Source organism: Zootoca vivipara, chromosome 9 (assembly GCF_963506605.1).
Source record: "Zootoca vivipara chromosome 9, rZooViv1.1, whole genome shotgun sequence".
Taxonomy (NCBI): Eukaryota; Metazoa; Chordata; class Lepidosauria; order Squamata; family Lacertidae; genus Zootoca; species Zootoca vivipara.
Window position 1 is genome coordinate 75,814,045 of NC_083284.1, and position 21,405 is coordinate 75,835,449.

At 40.7% G+C, this 21,405-nt stretch overlaps 1 protein-coding gene across 5 annotated transcripts in view; it reads left to right on the forward strand.

Annotated features, from left to right (window-relative positions):
* The window catches only part of CPEB2 (cytoplasmic polyadenylation element binding protein 2), a 71,742-nt gene that overhangs the window by 30,907 nt on the left and 19,430 nt on the right, over window positions 1-21,405 (forward strand). For 3 of the 5 annotated variants that reach the window (XM_060279078.1, XM_060279074.1, XM_060279075.1), the window contains exons 3-5: window positions 2,274-2,364; window positions 9,179-9,229; window positions 21,174-21,197. In XM_060279078.1, coding sequence (XP_060135061.1) covers window positions 2,274-2,364; window positions 9,179-9,229; window positions 21,174-21,197 — 166 coding nt within the window. The remainder of the gene's footprint in view (window positions 1-2,273; window positions 2,365-9,178; window positions 9,230-21,173; window positions 21,198-21,405) is intronic. The other 2 variants (XM_060279076.1, XM_060279077.1) reach the window with 1 other exon arrangement.

Here is a 21,405-nt window from a genome sequence, read left to right on the forward strand (position 1 = left end):
TTGTGGGCCTATTGGGGAAGGGTCTCCAGCAAGCTTCATTAACATAGTTAATTAACATCTTTAAAAGTTACATTTAAAAGAATAGTAAAACTGTTAAATATTTTCTCATCCAGTGATCTCAAGGTTGCCATGAGTGGTGTCCTTCGGCCATCAAATGTCTGGATAAACAGAAATGTTTTCAAATTCCTCCTGAAAGTCTGTTATGATGGAAACAGATACATCTCATTCAAAACATGGGAACCACCAAGGAAGGGGCCCTGTCATGGATCAAAACCAACCAAACAGTTTTAGAGGGTCATCTCTGACTTACCGTAATTAGATAAATGAAACCCATTGTGTGTGAAGGTAAAGGGTAAAGGGACCCCTGACCATTAGGTCCAGTCGTGACCAACTCAGGGGTTGCGACGCTCATCTCGCGTTATTGGCTGAGGGAGCCGCTGTACAGCTTCCAAGTCATGTGGCCAGCATGACTAAGCCGCTTCTGGCGATCCAGAGCAGGACACGGAAACACCGTTTACCTTCCCGCTGTAACAGTACCTATTTATCTATTTGCACTTTGAGGTGCTTTCGAACTGCTAGGTTGGCAGGAGCTGGGACCGAGCAATGGGAGCTCACCCCATCGCGGGGATTCGAACCGCCAACCTTCTGATCGGCAAGCCCTAGGCTCAGTGGTTTAACCCACAGCGCCACCCATGTGAAGGTACTCATAGCCAAAGTGGATGAATTAATCCCTCCCCCCCCTCCAACTGAGACCTTCAGAGAAGGTGCTTCAGTCTCTGTACTATTTTAGACTATAAGATGCTTTATCTTTCTGTTAAGAAATACTGAATAAAATGTTTTTAAAACAAACCAAATGAATCAATTCCTGAGATTTTCTACTGTAAACCTTTTGATAATCAAAAACATCAGTAGCATTGTTAACAATGCTAAAGGCAGTGTGTGCGTTCATTGTGTTGGTTTCATTTCAAGGTGATGGCCCATTGTCAGATTAAATATAACCTGATAGTATAGTTTAGAACAGTGTGGTATGCCATACTAGTAGGCCGATTAGATGTGAAGGAAGCTGCATCTGTGGCAAACAAATCATTAGAGGGTAAAGGTTGAGATGATGGCCTACTTCTCTCTTTATGAAGTGTCTCTCAGAAAAAAAATATTTGCTGACCAGGGAAACAAAGTGCTAGAACAATCTGCACATGCATTATTTTGCTTCTGGCTTTACAAAGAAATGGGATAGATTTCTTTATTCTCTGTTTCCTATCCATTCACCTTAGTGTCGTGCCTAGAGTTGTTTGTGTGAGGAGGAATATATTAGCAGGAGCACCAGAAACAGTCTGATTTTTAATTCTTCCTTGGGATGGTAAGCACTTCTAGGAAATAAATAATGATTCTGCCATAGTTCCCCTACCAGTTTTACTTTTGTTGTTGTTTAGTCGTTTAGTCGTGTCTGACTCTTTGTGACCCCATGGACCATAGCACGCCAGGCACTCCTGTCTTGCACTGCCTCCCTCAGTTTGGTCAAACTCATGTTCGTAGCTTCGAGAGCACTGTTCAACCATCTCGTCCTCTGTCGTCCCCTTCTCCTAGTGCCCTCAATCTTTCCCAACATTTGTATTTGTTCTTTTCTAGGATCGAAACAGAATGTATGACAGTTTTACTTGGTTCTTGTCAAATCTAGGTGTCCTCCTATGACTGTCTCCTGAATGTTCCCTGTAACATTACAACCCTGGATCCAGAGAGAGAGGCTGTTTCTTTCTAAATAATCTGATAAATATATGATATTTGCAAAGGAAAAGCATCAGATCTAGTTGAACTGACATATAAACCAAGCAGGTTGCTTCTCACCAACCTAACCTTTATAGATTTTATTTTATTTGGTGTTTGAACATATTTCTATAACAGTCTGTATTGCAGAAGACACACACTTCTAATTCCCAAATAGCATCTGAGCTAAATATAGTTACTTCAGTGGACGTTTTTTTCAAAGTAAGCATGACTAGGTTGATGGATCAATCTGTGAGGAAAAGCACTGACAATAGAATATTTCATTTCCTCTAGTAAAAGTAAGTTTTTAAAAACTGATTCATAAAAATGTCTATGAGAAACATTGTGTCCTGTTGTACCAACAGTTGGAAGGAAATTTTATGTAGAAACCTTTATTGCAAAGCTAAATGAAGACTATTATAACAATAGCACACTTTCACTTATTCTAGAAATACTGTCCTTTTCTCCTTAAATTTTTTTAGCTTTAATGCTATGTATTTGTTCTTTTCTAGGATCGAAACAGAATGTATGACAGTCTGAATATGCATTCATTGGAAAATTCACTCATTGATATAATGAGGGCTGAACATGATCCTCTTAAAGGTATGTTACTACTGTAGATTTCAGTCTCTAGGAGAGCTCTTTCACCATTACTGTATTTTTCCTTATTTGGAAAAAAATTAATGTTGCATTGGTGTTTAATCATATGCTTACACTGAATAAAGCAAGATAGGTCCTATTCAGATGTGATTATTGGAAGTTAAAGGAAGTGTGCATGCACACGAAAGCTTATAACCAGAACAAACTTAGTTGGTTTCTAAGGTGCTAGTGGAATTTTTTTAAAAAAAAATAAAAATTATTTTGACTGTGTCAGATCTGAATCTACAACTATTTAAGATTCAGGTGCAAAAATTGCAGGGTTAAATGGAATTGTGTCATTGCTGCCCCTTCTCCTATGCTGTCCATAGATTATAGGTGGTGCTAGGTTTGCCAAATCAGAATATTAAAAATAAAACATGCAGCTGGGGAATCAGATTGGGGGCTTTTGATATGAAATGAGGGGACCTTACTTTTGTATGGTCTGGACACTGATTTCACTCAGTAAAGTATTGTATTTTAAAAAATGAGAAAAAGGACGCTAATCTATATAGAGTTTCTGTATATTCCTGCGTATAAGACTACTTTTTAACCCAGGAAAATCTTCTTGGGGGTCGTCTTATACTCTGGGTCGTATTTCTTATATGGCGAGTATATCCCAAACTCTATATTTTAACTGGAAATGTTGGGGGCTGTCTTATACGCACAGTCATCTTATACACCGGAATATACAGTAATTAAATTTGTCTTAAAACAGAAATTACTGCTTTCATATGTATTTAGATGCCTGTTTGAGTCAGTAGTATTTAATACATTCAGTTGATCTAAATTCTGTATGCAGAGGCCTGCATGAATGGACCCTTCATGATTTGTCATTGGTCATCCTGAAAACAGAGCAGTGATTCTAAAAGCTGCAGTATATTAGTATATATTTGGGGATTATAGCAGATTTAATTAGAGCTTGAGGTAATATGCCAGTCTTCCATACCATAGTAAAACAAAGCAGCTGTTGTATGTTACTAAAACTTCTTAGTAAAATACAAAACCTTTTGCTATGTGGTTCTAAATATTCAGAATTCAATTATTATGAGAGTTTTCTCTATCTCTCTTTAGTATTTTCTATATTAAATTCTAAAATGTACCAGCCAGAAAACATCCATGGAACTTGTATTATCTTAAATGTATTTAAATGTTTGGAGTAAATGAGAACCAACTATACCAGAATAAATGTTTTTGTTTGAACTGTAGTCTCAGAAGATATGTTTGAGATTTGAGCCACTTGATATTTCTCCAGTGTGACTGAGTTAAGCGGTTAGGTAGAAGTTTTCATAGTGAGAATGGAAAAGGAGACTTGGAATAGTTGGCACTATTTCTGTATTTCTTGAACAAAGAATCTTTGTCCTCTTGGAGCTGATCCCAAAGCACATTGCAGATCTTATGACCAGAGAATTAAGGTTAAGAAGTTCATTCTTTCAACTTAAGTTGGCTCAAGAGTGGTGTTGGCTAATCGAGTAAAATATTAGCTGGTTCTGCTCTTGAACAAAATGGAGTTATGGTTAATCGGTGTATCCACATAAATAACCTTCTTGGTACCGTGTTTCCCCTTTTTTAAGACGTAGTCATTATATAAGCCATAGCAGGATTTCTAAGCAATTGCGCGATACAAGCCATACCCCGAAAATAAGACATACTGATAGACCCTTCACCCACTAGCAATAACCCCCCTCCTGCCAGCCAACTCCCCCCTTAAAAATCTCTCCCCATTTTGCTGTCGCTCCACAGACACGTATTTCCTTTAAAAGCTTGTAAAAATGCACCGAACAGCCGTAGCTGCTGGCTGCCGAAGCCTTGTGATTTCTCTTCCCCGTTTCTGAGAGCATTTTTTTAAATAAAAAGATCCAAAAATAATTTTTTTAGCCAAGCTGTGTAAGCTCTACTTGGTGAAGGGGAGAAAAGTGGGGTGGGGAGGAGATGAAGGCACGAGGAAGAAAAGAGGGGCGATTGAAGAATGCAAAGGCTGTTTTCCCTTTTAGGGAGAGACCTCCGTGCGCGCGTCTGTCTCTCTCCCCCCCCCCCTGCGTCTCTCTCTCTCTCTCTCTCTCTCTCTCTCTCTCTCTCTCTCTCTCTCTCTCACACACACACACACACACACACACACACACACACACAGCCCACCTCTCGCTTCCCCCCACCTTTCCCTAAATTCCCTTCCATTCAATGCACGTTGATTTCCTCTTAACGGGAATCTCCCGTGTCTGATTGTTGTCTCATTGCTTTTACCGGGCATAAAGCAGCCTTTTAAAAATCCTGCTGCAGTTTTCTTTCTACCTTATGCTGCTTGGTTGTCTGTGGAGCTGCCCCTTTAAGGATTTGTAAGTAGTCTGGATCGCAGTCCTTGCCTTGGGGACTTTTATTTATTTATTAAGGACTTTTTCCTTCGCTGTTTGCGAGCTGCTAAAAGGAGCTGCTAAACGCTGCTTTACACAAAAGTTAAACTGCCGGTCCTAACAACACGTGCTTCCTCACCTCGCTGGCTCAATTGCTTCTCAATTGCTACCATTTACCAAGTCAGCACCCCTTCATGGATGGCCCCTCAGGTCGGAAGGCGTCCAACATGCTACTGAGGAAGAGCGGAGGACAAGTACAAGTAGATTCAGAGCTGATGAAGCGGCTGGGCCAAAGCCGAAAGGACGCTCAGTTGCGGATATGCCTGGAAGCGAAAGGAAAGTCCGATGCTGTAAAGAAAAATATTGCATAGGAACCTGGAATGTAAGAACCATGAGTGGAGGTAAGCTGGATGTGGTCAAAAATGAGATGACAAGAATAAATATAGACATCCTGGGCATCAGTGAACTAAAATGGAAGGGAATGGGCGAATTCAGTTCGGGTGACTATTGTATCTACTACTGTGGGCAGGAATCCTGTAGTAGAAATGGAGTGGCCCTCATAGTCAACAAAAGAGTGGCAAAAGCTGTAATGGGATGCAATCTCAAAAATGACAGAATGATCTCGATACGAATCCAAGGCAGACCTTTTAACATCACAGTAATCCAAGTTTATGCACCAACTACCGGAGCTGAAGAAAGTGAAATTGACCAATTCTATGAAGACCTACAACACCTTCTAGAAATGACACCAAAGAAGGATGTTCTTCTCATTACAGGGGATTGGAATGCTAAAGTAGGGAATCAAGAGATAAAAGGAACAACTGGCAAGTTTGGCCTTGGAGTTCAAAATGAAGCAGGGCAAAGGCTAATAGAGTTCTGTCAAGAGAACAAGCTGGTCATCACAAACACTCTCTTCCAACAACACAAGAGACGACTCTACACATGGATATCACCAAATGGGCAGCATCGAAATCAGATTGATTATATTCTCTGCAGCCAAAGATGGAGAAGCTCTATACAATCAGCAAAAACAAGACCTGGAGCTGACTGTAACTCAGATCATCAGCTTCTTATAGCAAAATTCCAGCTTAAACTGAAGAAAGTAGGAAAAACCACTGGGCCAGTAAGATACAATCTGAATCAAATCCCTTATGAATACACAGTGGAAGTGAGGAACAGGTTTAAGGATTTAGATTTGGTGGACAGAGTGCCTGAAGAACTATGGATGGAGGCTCGTAACATTATACAGGAGGCAGCAACGAAAACCATCCCAAGGAAAAGGAAATGCAAGAAAGCAAAATGGCTGTCCAACGAGGCCTTACAAATAGCTGAGGAGAGGAGGCAAGCAAAATGCAAGGGAGATAGGGAAAGATACAGGAAACTGAATGCAGATTTCCAAAAAACAGCAAGGAGAGACAAGAGGGTCTTCTTAAATGAGCAATGCAAAAAAATAGAGGAAAACAATAGAATGGGGAAAACCAGAGATCTGTTCAAGAAAATTGGAGATATGAAAGGAACATTTCGTACAAAGATTACCATAATCAAGGACAAAAGTGGTAAGGACCTAACAGAAGCAGAAGACATCAAGAAGAGGTGGCAAGAATACACAGAGGAATTATACCAGAAAGACATGGAGGTTTCGTACACCCCAGGTAGTGTGGTTGCTGACCTTGAGCCAGACATCTTGGAGAGTGAAGTCAAATGGGCCTTAGAAAGCATTGCTAATAACAAGGCCAGTGGAAGTGATGATATTCCAGCTGAACTATTTAAAATTTTAAAAGATGATGCTGTTAAGGTGCTACACCCAATATGCCAGCAAGTTTGGAAAACTCAGCAATGGCCAGAGGATTGGAGAAGATCAGTCTACATCCCAATTCCAAAGAAGGGCAGTGCCAAAGAATGCTCCAACTACCGCACAATTGCGCTCATTTCACACGCTAGCAAGGTTATGCTTAAAATTCTACAAGGCAGGCTTAGGCAGTATGTGGACCGAGAACTCCCAGAAGTGCAAGCTGGATTTCGAAAGGGCAGAGGAACCAGAGACCAAATAGCAAACATGCGCTGGATTATGGAGAAAGCTAGAGAGTTCCAGAAAAACGTCTACTTCTGCTTCATTGACTATGCAAAAGCCTTTGACTGTGTCGACCACAGCAAACTATGGCAAGTTCTTAAAGAAATGGGAGTGCCTGATCACCTCATCTGTCTCCTGAGAAATCTCTATGTGGGACAAGAAGCTACAGTTAGAACTGGATATGGAACAACTGAGTGGTTCAAAATTGGGAAAGGAGTACGACAAGGTTGTATATTGTCTCCCTGCTTATTTAACTTATATGCAGAATTCATCATGCGAAAGGCTGGACTAGATGAATCCCAAGCCGGAATTAAGATTGCCGGAAGAAATATCAACAACCTCAGATATGCAGATGACACAACCTTGATGGCAGAAAGCGAGGAGGAATTAAAGAACCTTTTAATGAGGGTAAAAGAGGAGAGCGCAAAATATGGTCTGAAGCTCAACATCAAAAAAACCAAGATCATGGCCACTGGTCCCATCACCTCCTGGCAAATAGAAGGGGAAGAAATGGAGGCAGTGAGAGATTTTACCTTCTTGGGCTCCTTGATCACTGCAGATGGTGACAGCAGTCACGAAATTAAAAGACGCCTGCTTCTTGGGAGAAAAGCAATGACAAACCTAGACAGCATCTTAAAAAGCAGAGACATCACCTTGCCGACAAAGGTCCGTATAGTTAAAGCTATGGTTTTTCCAGTAGTGATGTATGGAAGTGAGAGCTGGACCATAAAGAAGGCTGATCGCCGAAGAATTGATGCTTTTGAATTATGGTGCTGGAGGAGACTCTTGAGAGTCCCATGGACTGCAAGAAGATCAAACCTATCCATTCTTAAGGAAATCAGCCCTGAGTGCTCCCTGGAAGGACAGATCGTGAAGCTGAGGCTCCAATACTTTGGCCACCTCATGAGAAGAGAAGAATCCTTGGAAAAGACCCTGATGTTGGGAAAGATTGAGGGCACTAGGAGAAGGGGACGTCAGAGGACAAGATGGTTGGACAGTATTCTCGAAGCTACCAACATGAGTTTGACCAAACTGCGGGAGGCAGTGGAAGACAGGAGTGCCTGGCGTGCTATGGTCCATGGGGTCACGAAGAGTCGGACACGACTAAACGACTAAACAACAACCAAGTCAGCAATCTTAATTGCTGCTTAGCTGGCTTCTTTGTTCTCAGCAGGTAGCTTCTTTGCTATCAGTGATAGCACTGCAAAGTGCTATGTTGTTGGAACTTCAGACAGTCTTGCAGTCTTGGGCAGCTGGCTGGTAGAGATCCTTACTTGCTTTAGGTATAGGCTACTGCTAGGACTGTATCACACAGATAGATTCCATTATACTGGTTTAGATTTAAGAAGCTCCAGTGTAGCAGATTGCTATTAAGTGAGTCCCCACCTTGGAGGAGAGAGAGAGCAGCCCTTCGCGAACATCCCAGGGCCGGGGAGAGAGGGCTGCACCAGGGACGCACACACCTCCCTTCCCTCAGACTCGTAATAAAAATACCGGTACCAGTAAGACATCCCACCAAAAATAAGCCACCCTGTGGTTTTTTGAGAAAAAAAAGTAATAAGACGGTGTCTTAAAAAGGGGGAAACACGGTAGTAGCACTCTCCCTGTGGAATGCCCTCCCTTCAGGTGTCAAAGAAATAAACAACTACAGTCATACCTCGGTTTAAGTACTTTCAGTTTAAATACTCCGCAAACCCATCTGGAATGGATTAATCCATTTTCCGTTACTTTCAATGGGAAAGTTTGCTTCAGGTTACGCTACAAAAAAGAAGATTCCACCTAAACATTAGGAAGAACTTCCTGACAGTAAGAGCCGTTCGACAGTGGAATTTCCTGCCAAGGAGTGTGGTGGAGTCTCCTTCTTTGGAGGTCTTTAAGCAGAGGCTTGACGGGCATATGTCAAGAATGCTTTGATGGTGTTTCCTGCTTGGCAGCGGGTTGGACTAGATGGCCCTTGTGGTATCTTCCAACTATGATTCTATGATTCTAAGTACGCTTCAGTTTAAGTACTCTGTGGACCGTCTGGAACGGATTAACCCACTTTCCATTACTTTCAATGGGAAAGTTCGTTTCAGGTTAAGTACAGACTTCCGGAACCAATTGTGTACTTAAACCGAGGTACCACTGTATCTGACTTTTAGAAGACATCTGAAGGCAGTTCTGTTCAGGGAAGTTTTTAATGTTTGATGTTTTAACGTGTTTTTACTATTCTGCTGGGAGCAGCCCAGAGTGGCTGGGGAAACCCAGGCAGAGAAGTGGGGTATAAATAAGAAATTGTTTATTTTTTATATTAAGCATTTTTGCGCATCTTCTTTTTTCCATTGAATATAATGGCTAAAATCCTACAACTATTTGTTCTTAGGTCGTTTGAATTACCCACATCCAGGAACTGACAATCTTCTAATGTTAAATGGTAAGAGCTAGTCTTCTAGCAGTTTAATTCTCTATTATCATAGTAAGCTTAATTTTTTATGTACCACTGCATTCTGTTACTGAATAATCCACAAATAATAAAAGATAACCAGCTTTTTTGAGAACCATGGCTATCTTCCACTTCCAAAAAGTAGTAGCTAATTTTACAGTATGTTATATATCGTTTTATCCAGTGCATTTTGTGTGTGGAAGTGCTCAACAATGTGGAGTACTGGTTTCTCTATTTTTGCTGCTCACAGAACCCTTTTTGTGCTAGCACCCACGAAACTTAAATCAATATAAAACTACTGGTGTTAAAATTTAAAAAAAAACAGAAACCAAAATTTACTAATTCTATCTTTCAGGTATGCTTTTCCTCCTCCATCTGCTTTATTTTCTACCAATATATGACAATTCATTTGAAATTTTGTCGTCTGACACACTTACTTTACATGGTTGAAATAAGCTTGCTTTTCTGTAATGATGCTTCCTGCAAATTGTGTTTGCTACCAGGGGTGCCAATTTGAATAAAATATTGTGGGGGCCCAGGTAAGCCCCAGCCCACATAATCGATCACATGATGCAGTGCACACATACAATTAAGTTGATTGCCCTACTAGAAGACAAGGTCCAGCAACTTCAGGCCCGTGTATCTATGCTCCAGAGAATTAAAGAGCTGGAGCTTTTCTTGGATGTAGCAGAGCACACTGTCTGCACCAAGGAGGAGACAAGTGACATCCCTGAGGAGGAGGTCAGTTCCCCAACACAGGAGCCAGATGTATGGAGGAATGTGACTCATAGAAGTAGAAGGCCCAGGGATCACTCTGAGTGTTTAGAACTACACAATCGATTTGAAGTGCTCTCCCTTAACATGGAAGACGAAGAACAGACTCCATCTGAAAATCTCTCCCTCATCACAGTTGATCAGGAATATGAAGAAGAGCAGCAAAGTCAGTCCTCCGGGAATATGCAGGTAACCTTGGAAGGGACAGCACATGGAAGAATCCCGACCAAGCCTATGAAGAGGCTTGTAGTGGTGATAGGGGATTCCCTACTGAGGGGTACAGAAGCAGTGATCTGTGGGCCTGATAAGACGTCTCGAGAGGTGTGCTGTCTCCCCGGGGCCAAGATCCAAGATGTAACAGAACGGCTGCAAGGAATCATAAAACCCACTGACAAATACCCCTTCCTTTTGGTCCATGTGGGAACCAATGACACTGCAAGCCATAGCCTTCAGAAGATCAAAAGTGATTATGAGGCTCTCAGCAGGAAGTTGAAGCAATTAAATGCACAAATTGTCATCTCATCTGTCCACCCACTTGAATGACGTGGCACAGGGAGAGAGGGAAAAATAGGGGAAGTGAACAACTGGCTTCACAAATGGTACAAGAAGGAACGGTTTGGATTCTTAGATCACGATCTGCAGTTTCTTGAAGATGGACTTCTGGCAAGTGATGGGCTGCACCTCACAAGGGTTGGGAGGAATATTTTTGCCATGAAACTAAAAAACCTCATCAGGAAGGCTTTAAACTGACTTATGTGGAGGAGGGAGATAGTGGTCCTGAAGGTAGGAGTCTACCAAGTGCTGAAGATGATCACCCAAATGTCAAGGACCACATGGAGCAAACAGCACGCAGACTCAGTGGTGGGATGAAAAAATACTTAAATAAGAGACATGGGGGAATGATCAATGGTCTTCACTGTCTGTATACTAATGCACAGAGCATGGGAAATAAACAAGATGAACTTGAGCTCTTGGTACAGCAAACTAAATACAACATAATAGGCATCACTGAAACCTGGTGGGATGAGTCTCATGATTGGAATGTAGTAATAGAGGGATACAATCTATTTCAGAGAAATAGACCAAACAGGAAAAGAGGAGAAGTAGTGTTATACGTCAGGGATGTGTATACCTGTGAAAAGATCCAGGATTTAAAACTTCAAAGCCATATTGAGAGTATCTGGGTCAAAAGTAAGGGAGAGAGAAATAACAGTGATCTCATTGTGGGAGTTTACTATAGATCCCCAAGCCAAACTGAGGACACAGATGAAGCCTTCCTGGAACAGATGGCCAAGCATTCAAAAGGAAGTGAGATAGTAGTAATGGGGGACTTCAACTATCCTGATATTTGTTGGATGTCAAACTCAGCCAAGAGCATAAGGTCAAACAGATTCCTCACTGGCCTTGCAGACAACTTCATTGTCCAGAAAGTGGGAGAAGCAACAAGAGGATCAGCCATTTTAGATCTGATCCTAACCAATAGTGGTGACCTGGTCAGTGGGGTAGAAGTGGCAGGATCATTAGGTGGGAGTTACCATGCTCTTCTGGAGTTTATTATACAGCGGAAAGAACTTTTAACTGAGTTAAGATTTAAAAGGGATATGTACAAAAAAATGGAAAAAGGGGGAAACCACCAGAGAGGAATTCAAACAAATAGCCAGCACGTGTAGAGTCAGAAAAGCTAAAGCATAGAATGAACTCAGGCTTGCTAGAGAGGTTAAAAGCAACAAAAAGGGTTTTTATGGGTATGTCCGTAGCAAAAGGAAGAACAAGGAAACAGTGGGGTAACTTAGAGGAGAAGATGGTGAAATGCGAACAGGGGACAGAAAGGGCAGAACTCCTCAATGCCTTATTTGCCTCAGTCTTCTCCAAAAAAGAAAACAATGCCCGACCTGAAGAATATGGAGCAGATAATTCAGCAAGGGAAACACAGCCCAGAACAAGTAAGGAGGTAGTACAATAATACTTGGCTAGTTTAGATGTATTCAAGTCTCCAGGGCCAGATGAACTACATCAAAGACTATTAAAAGAACTGGCAGAGGTGATTTCCGAAACACTGGCAGTAATCTTTGAGAATTCCTGAAGAACAGGCAAAGTCCCAGCAGACTGGAGGAGGGCAAATGTTGTCCCTATATTCAAAAAGGGGGAAAGGGAGGACCCAAACAATTACTGCCCAGTCAGCCTGACATCAATACCAGGAAAGATTGTAGAGCAGATCATTAAGCAAACGGTCTGTGAGCACCTAGAAAGGAACGCTGTGATCCAGGGTTCCCCAAACTAAGGCCTAGGGGCCTGATGCGGCCCAATCGCCTTCTAAATCCGGCCCGCGGACGGTCCAGGAATCAGCATGTTTACATAAGTAGAATGTGTCCTTTTATTTAAAATGCATCTCTGGGTTATTCGTTCATATATTTTTTTTCAAAATATAGTCCAGCCCCCCACAAGGTCTGAGGGACAGTAGACTGGCCCCCTGCTGAAAAGTTTGCTGACCCCTGCTGTGATCACTAAAAATCAGCATGGGTTTCTGAAAAATAGGTCATGTCAGACTAATCTGATCTCATTTTTTGACAGAATTACAAGCCTGGTAGATGAAGGGAATGCTGTGGATATAGCCTATCTTGATTTCAGCAAGGCCTTTGACAAGGTGCCCCATGATATTCTTGTAAAGAAGCTGGTAAAATGCGGGCTTGACAATGCTACCATTCAGTGGATTTGTAACTGGCTGACTGACCGAACCCAAAGGGTTCTGCTCATCAATGGCTCCTCTTCATCCTGGAGAGTAGTGACTAGTGGGGTGTCACAGGGTTCTGTCTTGGGCCCAGTCTTATTCAACATCTTTATCAATGACTTGGATGATGGGCTTGAGGGCATCCTGAGCAAGTTTGCAGATGACACCAAATTGGGAGGGGTGGCTAATACCCCAGAGGACAGGATCACACTTCAAAATGACCTTAACAAATTAGAAAACTGGGCCAAAGCAAACAACATGAATTTTAACAGGGAGAAATGTAAAGTATTACACTTGGGCAAAAAAAAATAAAAAAATGAAAGGCACAAATACAGGATGGGTGACGCCTGGCTTGAGAGCAGTACATGTGGAAAGGATCTAGGAGTCTTGGTAGACCACAAACTTTACATGAGTCAACAGTGTGATGCAGCAGCTAAAAAAGCCAATGCAATTCTGGGCTGCATCAATGGGAGTATAGCATCTAGATCAAGGGAAGTAATTGTACCACTGTATTCCGCTCTGGTCAGACCTCACCTGGAGTACTGTGTCCAGTTCTGGGCACTACAGTTCAAGAAGGATACTGACAAGCTGGAACATGTCCAGAAGAGGGCAACCAAAATGGTCAAAGGCCTGGAAACAATACCTTATGAGGAACGGCTTCGGGAGCTGGATATGTTTAGCTTGGAGAAGAGAAGGTTAAGGGGTGATATGATAGCCATGTTTAAATATATAAAAGGATGTCATATAGAAGAGGGTGAAAGGTTGTTTTCTGCTGCTCCAGAGAAGTGGACACGGAGCAATGGATTCAAGCTACAAGAAAGAAGATTCCACCTAAACATTAGGAAGAACTTTCTGACAGTAAGAGCTGTTTGACAGTTGAATTTGCTGCCAAGGAGTGTGGTGGAGTCTCCTCCTTTGGAGGTCTTTAAGCGGAGGCTTGACAGCCATCTGTCAGGAATGCTTTGATGGTGTTTCCTGCTTGGCAGGGGGTTGGACTGGATGGCCCTTGTGGTCTCTTCCAACTCTATGATTCTATGCACACATACAATTTGAATGAGAATGCCCATCAACTTTGTGGGAGCCTGGCCCCCTCAAACATTTTATTGTGGGGACTGAAGCCCCCATTACCCCTAGGAGCTGGCTCCTATGTTTGCTACTAAAAGGATTTAGATTTAAAACACTCCTTGGGTGCATAGGATTGCAGGCCTGCTTGGAACTAAACCTCAATGAAATCCGTGGGATTTACATCTGAATAAACATGCATATAATTATGCTGTTAGACAATAGAGTGAAGGCATTTGCCATGCGTGCATTTATGAATAGTGATTGATTCACGTTTGAATACCGTACTTCATATAAATGGAAAAACAAATCAGAATTTCCACGACCATAGGAGCATACACAGATCTGTTTTTTTTCATTATTAATTGTAGTACATACTGTAGTACAGTCATGGGAGAGATATTTGAATTGATAGGATGTTGCAAAAATCAGGTAATACAGTATGTTGTAAATATTAGATACTTTATTTTTTTATTTTTTTAAGGAATTTCCCACCCCACAACTTTTAAACCCATAAACAAAATATAGAAACTAAGCAATATAAAATAATGGTTAGATTATGTTTGATTATGACCTGAGAGACTCAGCCATGAAGCTCACTGGGTGACCTTGGGCCAGTCCACCATCTCTTAGCCTAACGCCCTAACCTACCTCAAAGGGTTATTGGATGAAATGGGGAGGAGGAAAACCATGTATACCACCTTGATCACCTTGGAAACTCAAACAAACAAGTGTGTGCGTGCAGAATATTTTAATCTAATTATTGGTAATCGTGCAGGTTGGTAGTCCAGTACTTAGTATGCATGTCAAACTGTACAAATGGTGTTTAAAATGGCAGTATTTGAAGATTTTCTCCAAAAGTAATTTAAACCAGCATAAGCATTTTCCAGATCAGATGAATATTTACAAAAAGTGCAATCTAGATGTTGGAATTCCAGAACTTCTAGAGATTGAGCAGCAGATGTCAGCTGCTGAAATAAAGAATTAGAAATACCACTCAATAGTAAAGATCTGCTAGATTAAAAGTGTTTTTTGTTGCTGTTTTTTGCTGGAAATTATTCCCTGATATGAATTTACCAAGTGGTTAGGTTTTCTACCATTGTTGTATTAATAAATATGTGGTTGTTGTTGTTTTTTCTTGACATGCACTCTAATATGTGATAAAATGCTAGAGGCCTTAAGTAAGGCTTTTCGTCTGTGTTTGTGTTGTTGTTGTTGTTTAGTCGTTTACTCGTGTCTGACTCTTTGTGACCCCATGGACCAGAGCACGCCAGGCACTCCTGTCTTGCACTGTCTCCCGCAGTTTGGTCAGACTCATGTTCGCATCTTCGAGAACACTGTCCAACCATCTTGTCCTCTGTTGTCCCCTTCTCCTTGTGCCCTCCATCTTTCCCAACATCAGTGTCTTTTCCAGGGAGTCTTCTCTTCTCATGAGGTGGCCAAAGTATTGGAGCCTCAGCTTCAGGATCTGTCCTTCCAGTGAGCACTCAGGGCTGATTTCCTTAAGAATGGATGGGTTTGATCTTCTTGCAGTCCATGGGACTCTCAAGAGTCTCCTCCAGCACCATAACTCAAAAGCATCAATTCTTCGGCGATCAGCCTTCTTTATGGTCCAGCTCTTACTTCTGTATATCACTATTGGGAAAACCATAGTGTTTGTGTTGCTTATTTATATTTCCGTTACCAAGGTAGCACTCAAGATAGTTAATTGGAATAGCTGGTGAATTGAAAATCTTGTTGGCAAAAAATGTGGGAATAAATTTCTGTGAGCTATAGAATCACATTGCTATAGTTTTCTTCTCTCCTTCTCCACGTTTCAGAGTTTATATTTAAGATTTCTGGTGCAGGTGTGTTGTTTGTTCATCTCAAACTATTTAAATATTTGCAATTTTTGTGAGTGTATGTATTCTTTAAGAACAATAAATCAATGTTTGCATACTATGAAAACTTGTTAGTTATTTATAGAGTACACTGACTAGAAATTGTAATGAAGTAGAATAGAAAATCTCTGCAATGTGCTTCTTTGACCCATAATAATACCTGTAAAAGATTCTAGCCCCATAATCACAAGATCATTACAGAGTGCAAACTTAAAAGGTGTTTGTTTCTAAGTGAGAAACTTTAGACATAATCCTGAAGTTACAGTTTTCTGTGATGACTTAGCTAGGTGATGTATGTATGAGTAATCGAGATTTTAAGGTGTGTAATTATACAAAAAATGACTTCACAGACTTAACAGCAATGTAAAACAGGACATTAGAAGCTTAAGAGCAATAATACCACCATATTTTTTAAAAAGTAGACTCCCCGCCACACCCCAAAGAGAGAAGCTTCAAAGACAGGAGCAAATTTTTAATGACTTCTTTGAAATAGCACTATTTCATATTTACAACCTACTTCCCTAAATATGTACTTTAGCACACAATTGAGAAATAGATGAGCTTCTCTCAATTTACCTCTTAGTAATACGTGTTTGCTCTACGTTATGAATGTTCTGGTAGTTATAAAACCCCTGACAATAATTTCAGATGCAGGGCTAAGATTTTTTTGTGAATATTGCTGACCTTATTCTTGCATTTGTAAAATGTGAAATGCTTGCACTTCTAAATATAGAACAGAAAACTCTTAACATTTCTGCTACGGTACATTGCAAGCAGAAAACCTGCAGCTTTCTGTTCTGGATATAATGTGGAAACATCTTTTCATACAGTGCTTGACAGATAAATACACAATGGAGGGGATAGGGTTAAACAGTTCTTGTCTTCCTCCTTTGCTGAGCAAGTGAGCCACAGGATGTGTTCACCTTGGCCATTCCTTCCCAACCTTTGAAGAAAGCATGGCACCTTATGGCCCCACAAACACTTGTGAGACAACCAAGCCATTCAGTAGACTGAGTTGGCCTTATTGCTTGTGCAGCTGAGATTTAGTTATAGAATTTATATACCGCTTTATATAAATAAGGGACCCAGGTGGCGCTGTGGGCTAACCACTGAGCCTAGGGCTTGCTGATCAGAAGGTCGGCGGTTCGAATCCCTGTGACGGGGTGAGCTCCCGTTGCTTGGTCCCAGCTCCTGCCAACCTAGCAGTTCGAAAGCACGTCAAAATGCAAGTAGATAAATAGGAACCGCTACAGCGGGAAGGTAAACGGCGTTTCCATGTGCTGCTCTGGTTTGCCAGAAGCGGCTTTGTCATGCTGGCCACATGACCTGGAAGCTATACGCTGGCTCCCTCGGCCAATAACTCGAGATGAGCGCGCAACCCCAGAGTTGGTCACGACTGGACCTAATGGTCAGGGGTCCCTTTACCTTTACCTTTACCTTATATAAATAAGTATCTAAACTGTTTACATAATTCATATTCAGGAAAACCCCAATATTAATGTAGCAATAAAACAATAACATTCAAATTAGACTTTCTAACAATTCAGTAAAACATATTTTTTATATCATAAGTAAAACTGAAAAGAATTTAAAAATTAGGATTTGGAGTTCAGGAAAGCTTGGCTAAACGAATATTAGAAAGGTGTTACTATCAAAGACCTGCTCCCATTTTGTTACCAAGTGACAATCGACTGATTATGGAATGCCCAGCAGGAACTCCTCTGAGAACTTTAAAACTTGGATTTAATGGGGGAGGTGGTCAGCTAGGTACCCAGGTTTCAAGTTGTTTTGAGCTTTAAATGTTAGCAAATGGACCTTGAACCTAACGTGGTGGCTAATATTAAGCCAGTGCATATCTTTCAGAACTGTTGTCCTGCTGAGCACCCTATCAGCTGTTTTTTGCTCTAGCTGCAGCTTCCAAAAAAAGTGTAAGAATAGCCCCACATGTAGTACATTACAATAGACTAATTGTGAGAGTATCAGGGTCAGGCATGCCAAGTGCTGAGGGCTGAACTACCACTATCCTCTTAATTACCTTGCTTAGAAAAGGTGTATTCATAGAATCATAGAATTGTAAAGTCGGAAGGGACCCTGAGGATCATCTAATCCAACTTCCTGCAATGCAGAAATATTCAGCTGTTCCATATGAGGATCTGACTTGCAACCTTGGCATTATTAGCACCATGCTCTAGCCAACTGAGCAATTTAATGATCAGAAGGTAGTTATTCTTTAAGGAGAGCTTCCACCATCATCTCTTTCAAGATAATGTGGACCACTCTGTCATGCAATGAAGCATTTCCCTTGCTCTGAATCCACCCAATCATTTTGCCATGGCTAGTACATGACCTAGAAGGGCAAGGGTCAAAAGAGCATAAGATTTGCTGCACAGCTGCAGGTGGCAGGTGTCAACAACTACGGTAAAACTGATCACACAAGAAGGTTCTAGTTACAGGTAGGTAGCCGTGTTGGTCTGAGTCGAAGCAAAATAAAAAAATTCTTTCAGTAGCACCTTAAAGACCAACTAAGTTTTTATTTTGGTATGAGCTTTCGTGTGCACGCACACAAGAAGGTTCATTAGACATATCAACAGGCACTGAATCAGCAGCAGCATTCAAGTCTGCAATTTTATCCTCAAAGTGACTCAAAAAAAATGGCACAGTGGGCTTCCAGTGTCTCTAAAACTGAGTTCATGGGGATACTACTAATGAACTTGAGGGCATGATGGAGGCAGCAAAGAAGGCTGCCCTTGCTGCTGCACAGCAAGCCCAATTATGTACTCTTATGCCCTCCCAAGCTAAAGCTCTCCAGTTGTCTCCTGTTCTGTTTCATTGCCAGGAGAGGTCTCCTGTAAACCAAGTAGCTTTCAAAGTTTACAGTGTCTTGACGCCACCCAGGTGCTGTTGTGTAAACAGCTGTTCCTCTCCTGCTGCACATCAGGGTGACTTAGGTCATGAAAGGTTATGCCTTAATACAGTAAGAGTTTAAGTTAGACTCAGCTATAGAGCTACAAACAAAACGTTTTAAGTGTGTTTTTAGTGCAATATACAATGTGACACTACATGGTGATGGTGAGCATTATGGAAAATTTGATGTATTTTTTAAAATGCTTTTTTTATTTAAAAAAAAGCATTTCTAGAATGTTTTTTTATGTGTGTAGATTCCACCTAAGTCAGTCAGTTTGGTTTATTGTGTTTAGCAAGCAGCCATTACACACATAAAATAATAATAATAATTATTATTATTATTTTATTCATACCCCGCCCTTCCTAGTCAAGACCAGGCTCAGAGCGGCTAACAACAAGAATATCAAAGCAAACATAAAAAGAAACAATTCAATTAAAAATACAGATGAAAGACAATGTTAAAATTCAATTTTAAAATTAGGATTCTACAAGTGGAATCTCATTTAAATATCTGAGGGATAAAACCTTAGGGGAGGGTAACACCAGGGTCAGACTGAGTCAGTCCAAAGGCCAAGCGGAACAGCTCTGTCTTGCAGGCCCTACAAAAAGAGTTAATAACAATAATAACAGGAATACTGCTACTAATTTACAGTTCTACTCCCCGACTCCTAGTGGATAAATCATTTCCCATTCTCCCCTCAAGTTTTGTTACATGAAATCTTTAAAGCGTTAACAAGAAATTTAGATTTTTCTAAAGGATATCGCTCTCTCAACACCAGACAGCAAAAAACAGGTATTTGCAAGAGACGTTAAGGAAGTTCTGTGGTGGTGGTGGCGGCAGCAGCAGCTGCACAATGAATCCAGAGCTGCCCTGACCTTGCCCCACTCTCCCCTTGTATCAACAAGTACATTGCCACTGCCCTGGGAAGATGCCACTGCTAGACACTGTATATTGTGGGTATTTTAATTTCTAAAATGCCTGTAATCTTAATGATTGAATACTAGAGACATTTCCAGTCTGCCAGAGGAGGATTTCTCTATTTTGAAGACTTTTATGTGCATGTATACATACATATATAAAACCCTGGTATTTTATTGCAAGATTCAACGGAAATACAAGTTTTGTTCTACCTGTAGTTTGAACAATTATTTACGCTAATTGTTTTGTTTTTCTACAATTGTAGGAAATACAGTTGTAGTAAATACACTTGTACTTGGATGCTAATCTTTGGAAACCATACATGTATGGTTGATGATATTGGAGGGGGAGACTTTTTGCACGGGGTGATACTGACAGGAGTGAAGTCAATGTAGCAATGTAGTAAGAATCGATTGAACTTTGAGGATGGCATGTAAATACTAAGAAATGAAAGCAAACAAGTAGCTGTAAACCAGCTGTTTACCTGTTGAACATGCAGAAGCTCATACTGTGGCTTAGGTCCTAAAATATGCCTACCGGTACCTCAAGCCATTGCTTGATGCCTGAATTGAACCACATGAGTCACTCCCATACAGTCAGCTGTTTGCACTGTGAATGCTGCTCTTATGTTTAATTCTCTAATATTTTAATGAGTGTTTAAAATTTTATATATTGTATATTTTTATTCTCTGGAAAACCCATATGAGGTGAAAAGTTGTGTATATTTTTTTAAAAAAATAAGTAAGTGCATGCACAGCATATGCTAGTTCTTCTGTGAGAGTAGCTGGAAGTAGGAGTTAGGGCTAGGGTGACTTTTAGTCCATAAGAAGCTCCCTTTATCCAAAGTCAGACGACCTGGCTCTATTACTGACACAGGCAGTGGCATTCCAAGGTTTCCATACCTATGCATGCTACTTTTCCACACTGTTAAAAATCGGAGAGAACAGTCTGGCACAATAATGTCATGTGGCTATTTCTGGCCAGAGTAGAGGGCCCAGAGAGAGATCAGGACTTCTATTACAGCTTTATGTGAAACACTCAGCCTTTAAACTGCAAAAAAGTCAGCAGTGATTCTGTTACACTTGAGTTGCCAGGCAAAGGGATTTTTTTTTACTTATCTGCAAGACTAATCTAAGATCAAAAGGAGTCTTTTGTTTGAGACAAAAGCCTTTGAGTTAATTTTCTTCCAGCTGTTTTCATGGCAAATGAAGGTCATAGCTTATAGTATTTGTATTACCACTGCAAAAGAAGTACAAAATGTCCCAAGAGTCAGGACATTTCTCAGATTCATTTGCATATTTCTACACTGAAAAGAATCAAAGTGCTCTCTGTTAAGAGTAAAGTTCTGTTCATCTTGTTTATACTCCATCCTGAAAGCTGAAAATGGGAAACACAGTTTTAAAATATTTACACGCATTGTGTGATATTTGTTACAACTAATACAAACAGAATTTATAATGCATTAAAATATTAAAATTTAAATAAAATTATCCAAACCATTTTCATACTTGCATAGGAAGTGTCTCTGGTGCTCATTATCAAATGAAAGTAAAAATGCACATCATAAACAATCACTGCAGACTTAATTTGGTATACACACAAATCACTTACCCTACATTATATTTGTATTTCCAAATGTTTTACCATTTGTCCTTTGTTTACATGCAGCAAGGAGTTATGGGCGAAGACGAGGTAATTCCCTTCTGTTTCCTATAATAAATCTAATGCTGGTTGGGGTTAGATTGGCTGTTATTCTGGTAATTACTCCAAATCAGTTATTCTGAAGGTGCCATTTACTTCTCGTTGAAGTTGGTGGTAAACTAACAATTGATTTTAATAATAGATTGTTCCTTTCATTTTGCATGACCACACTTCAGCAAAATCTTTATCTGCTTTAGAT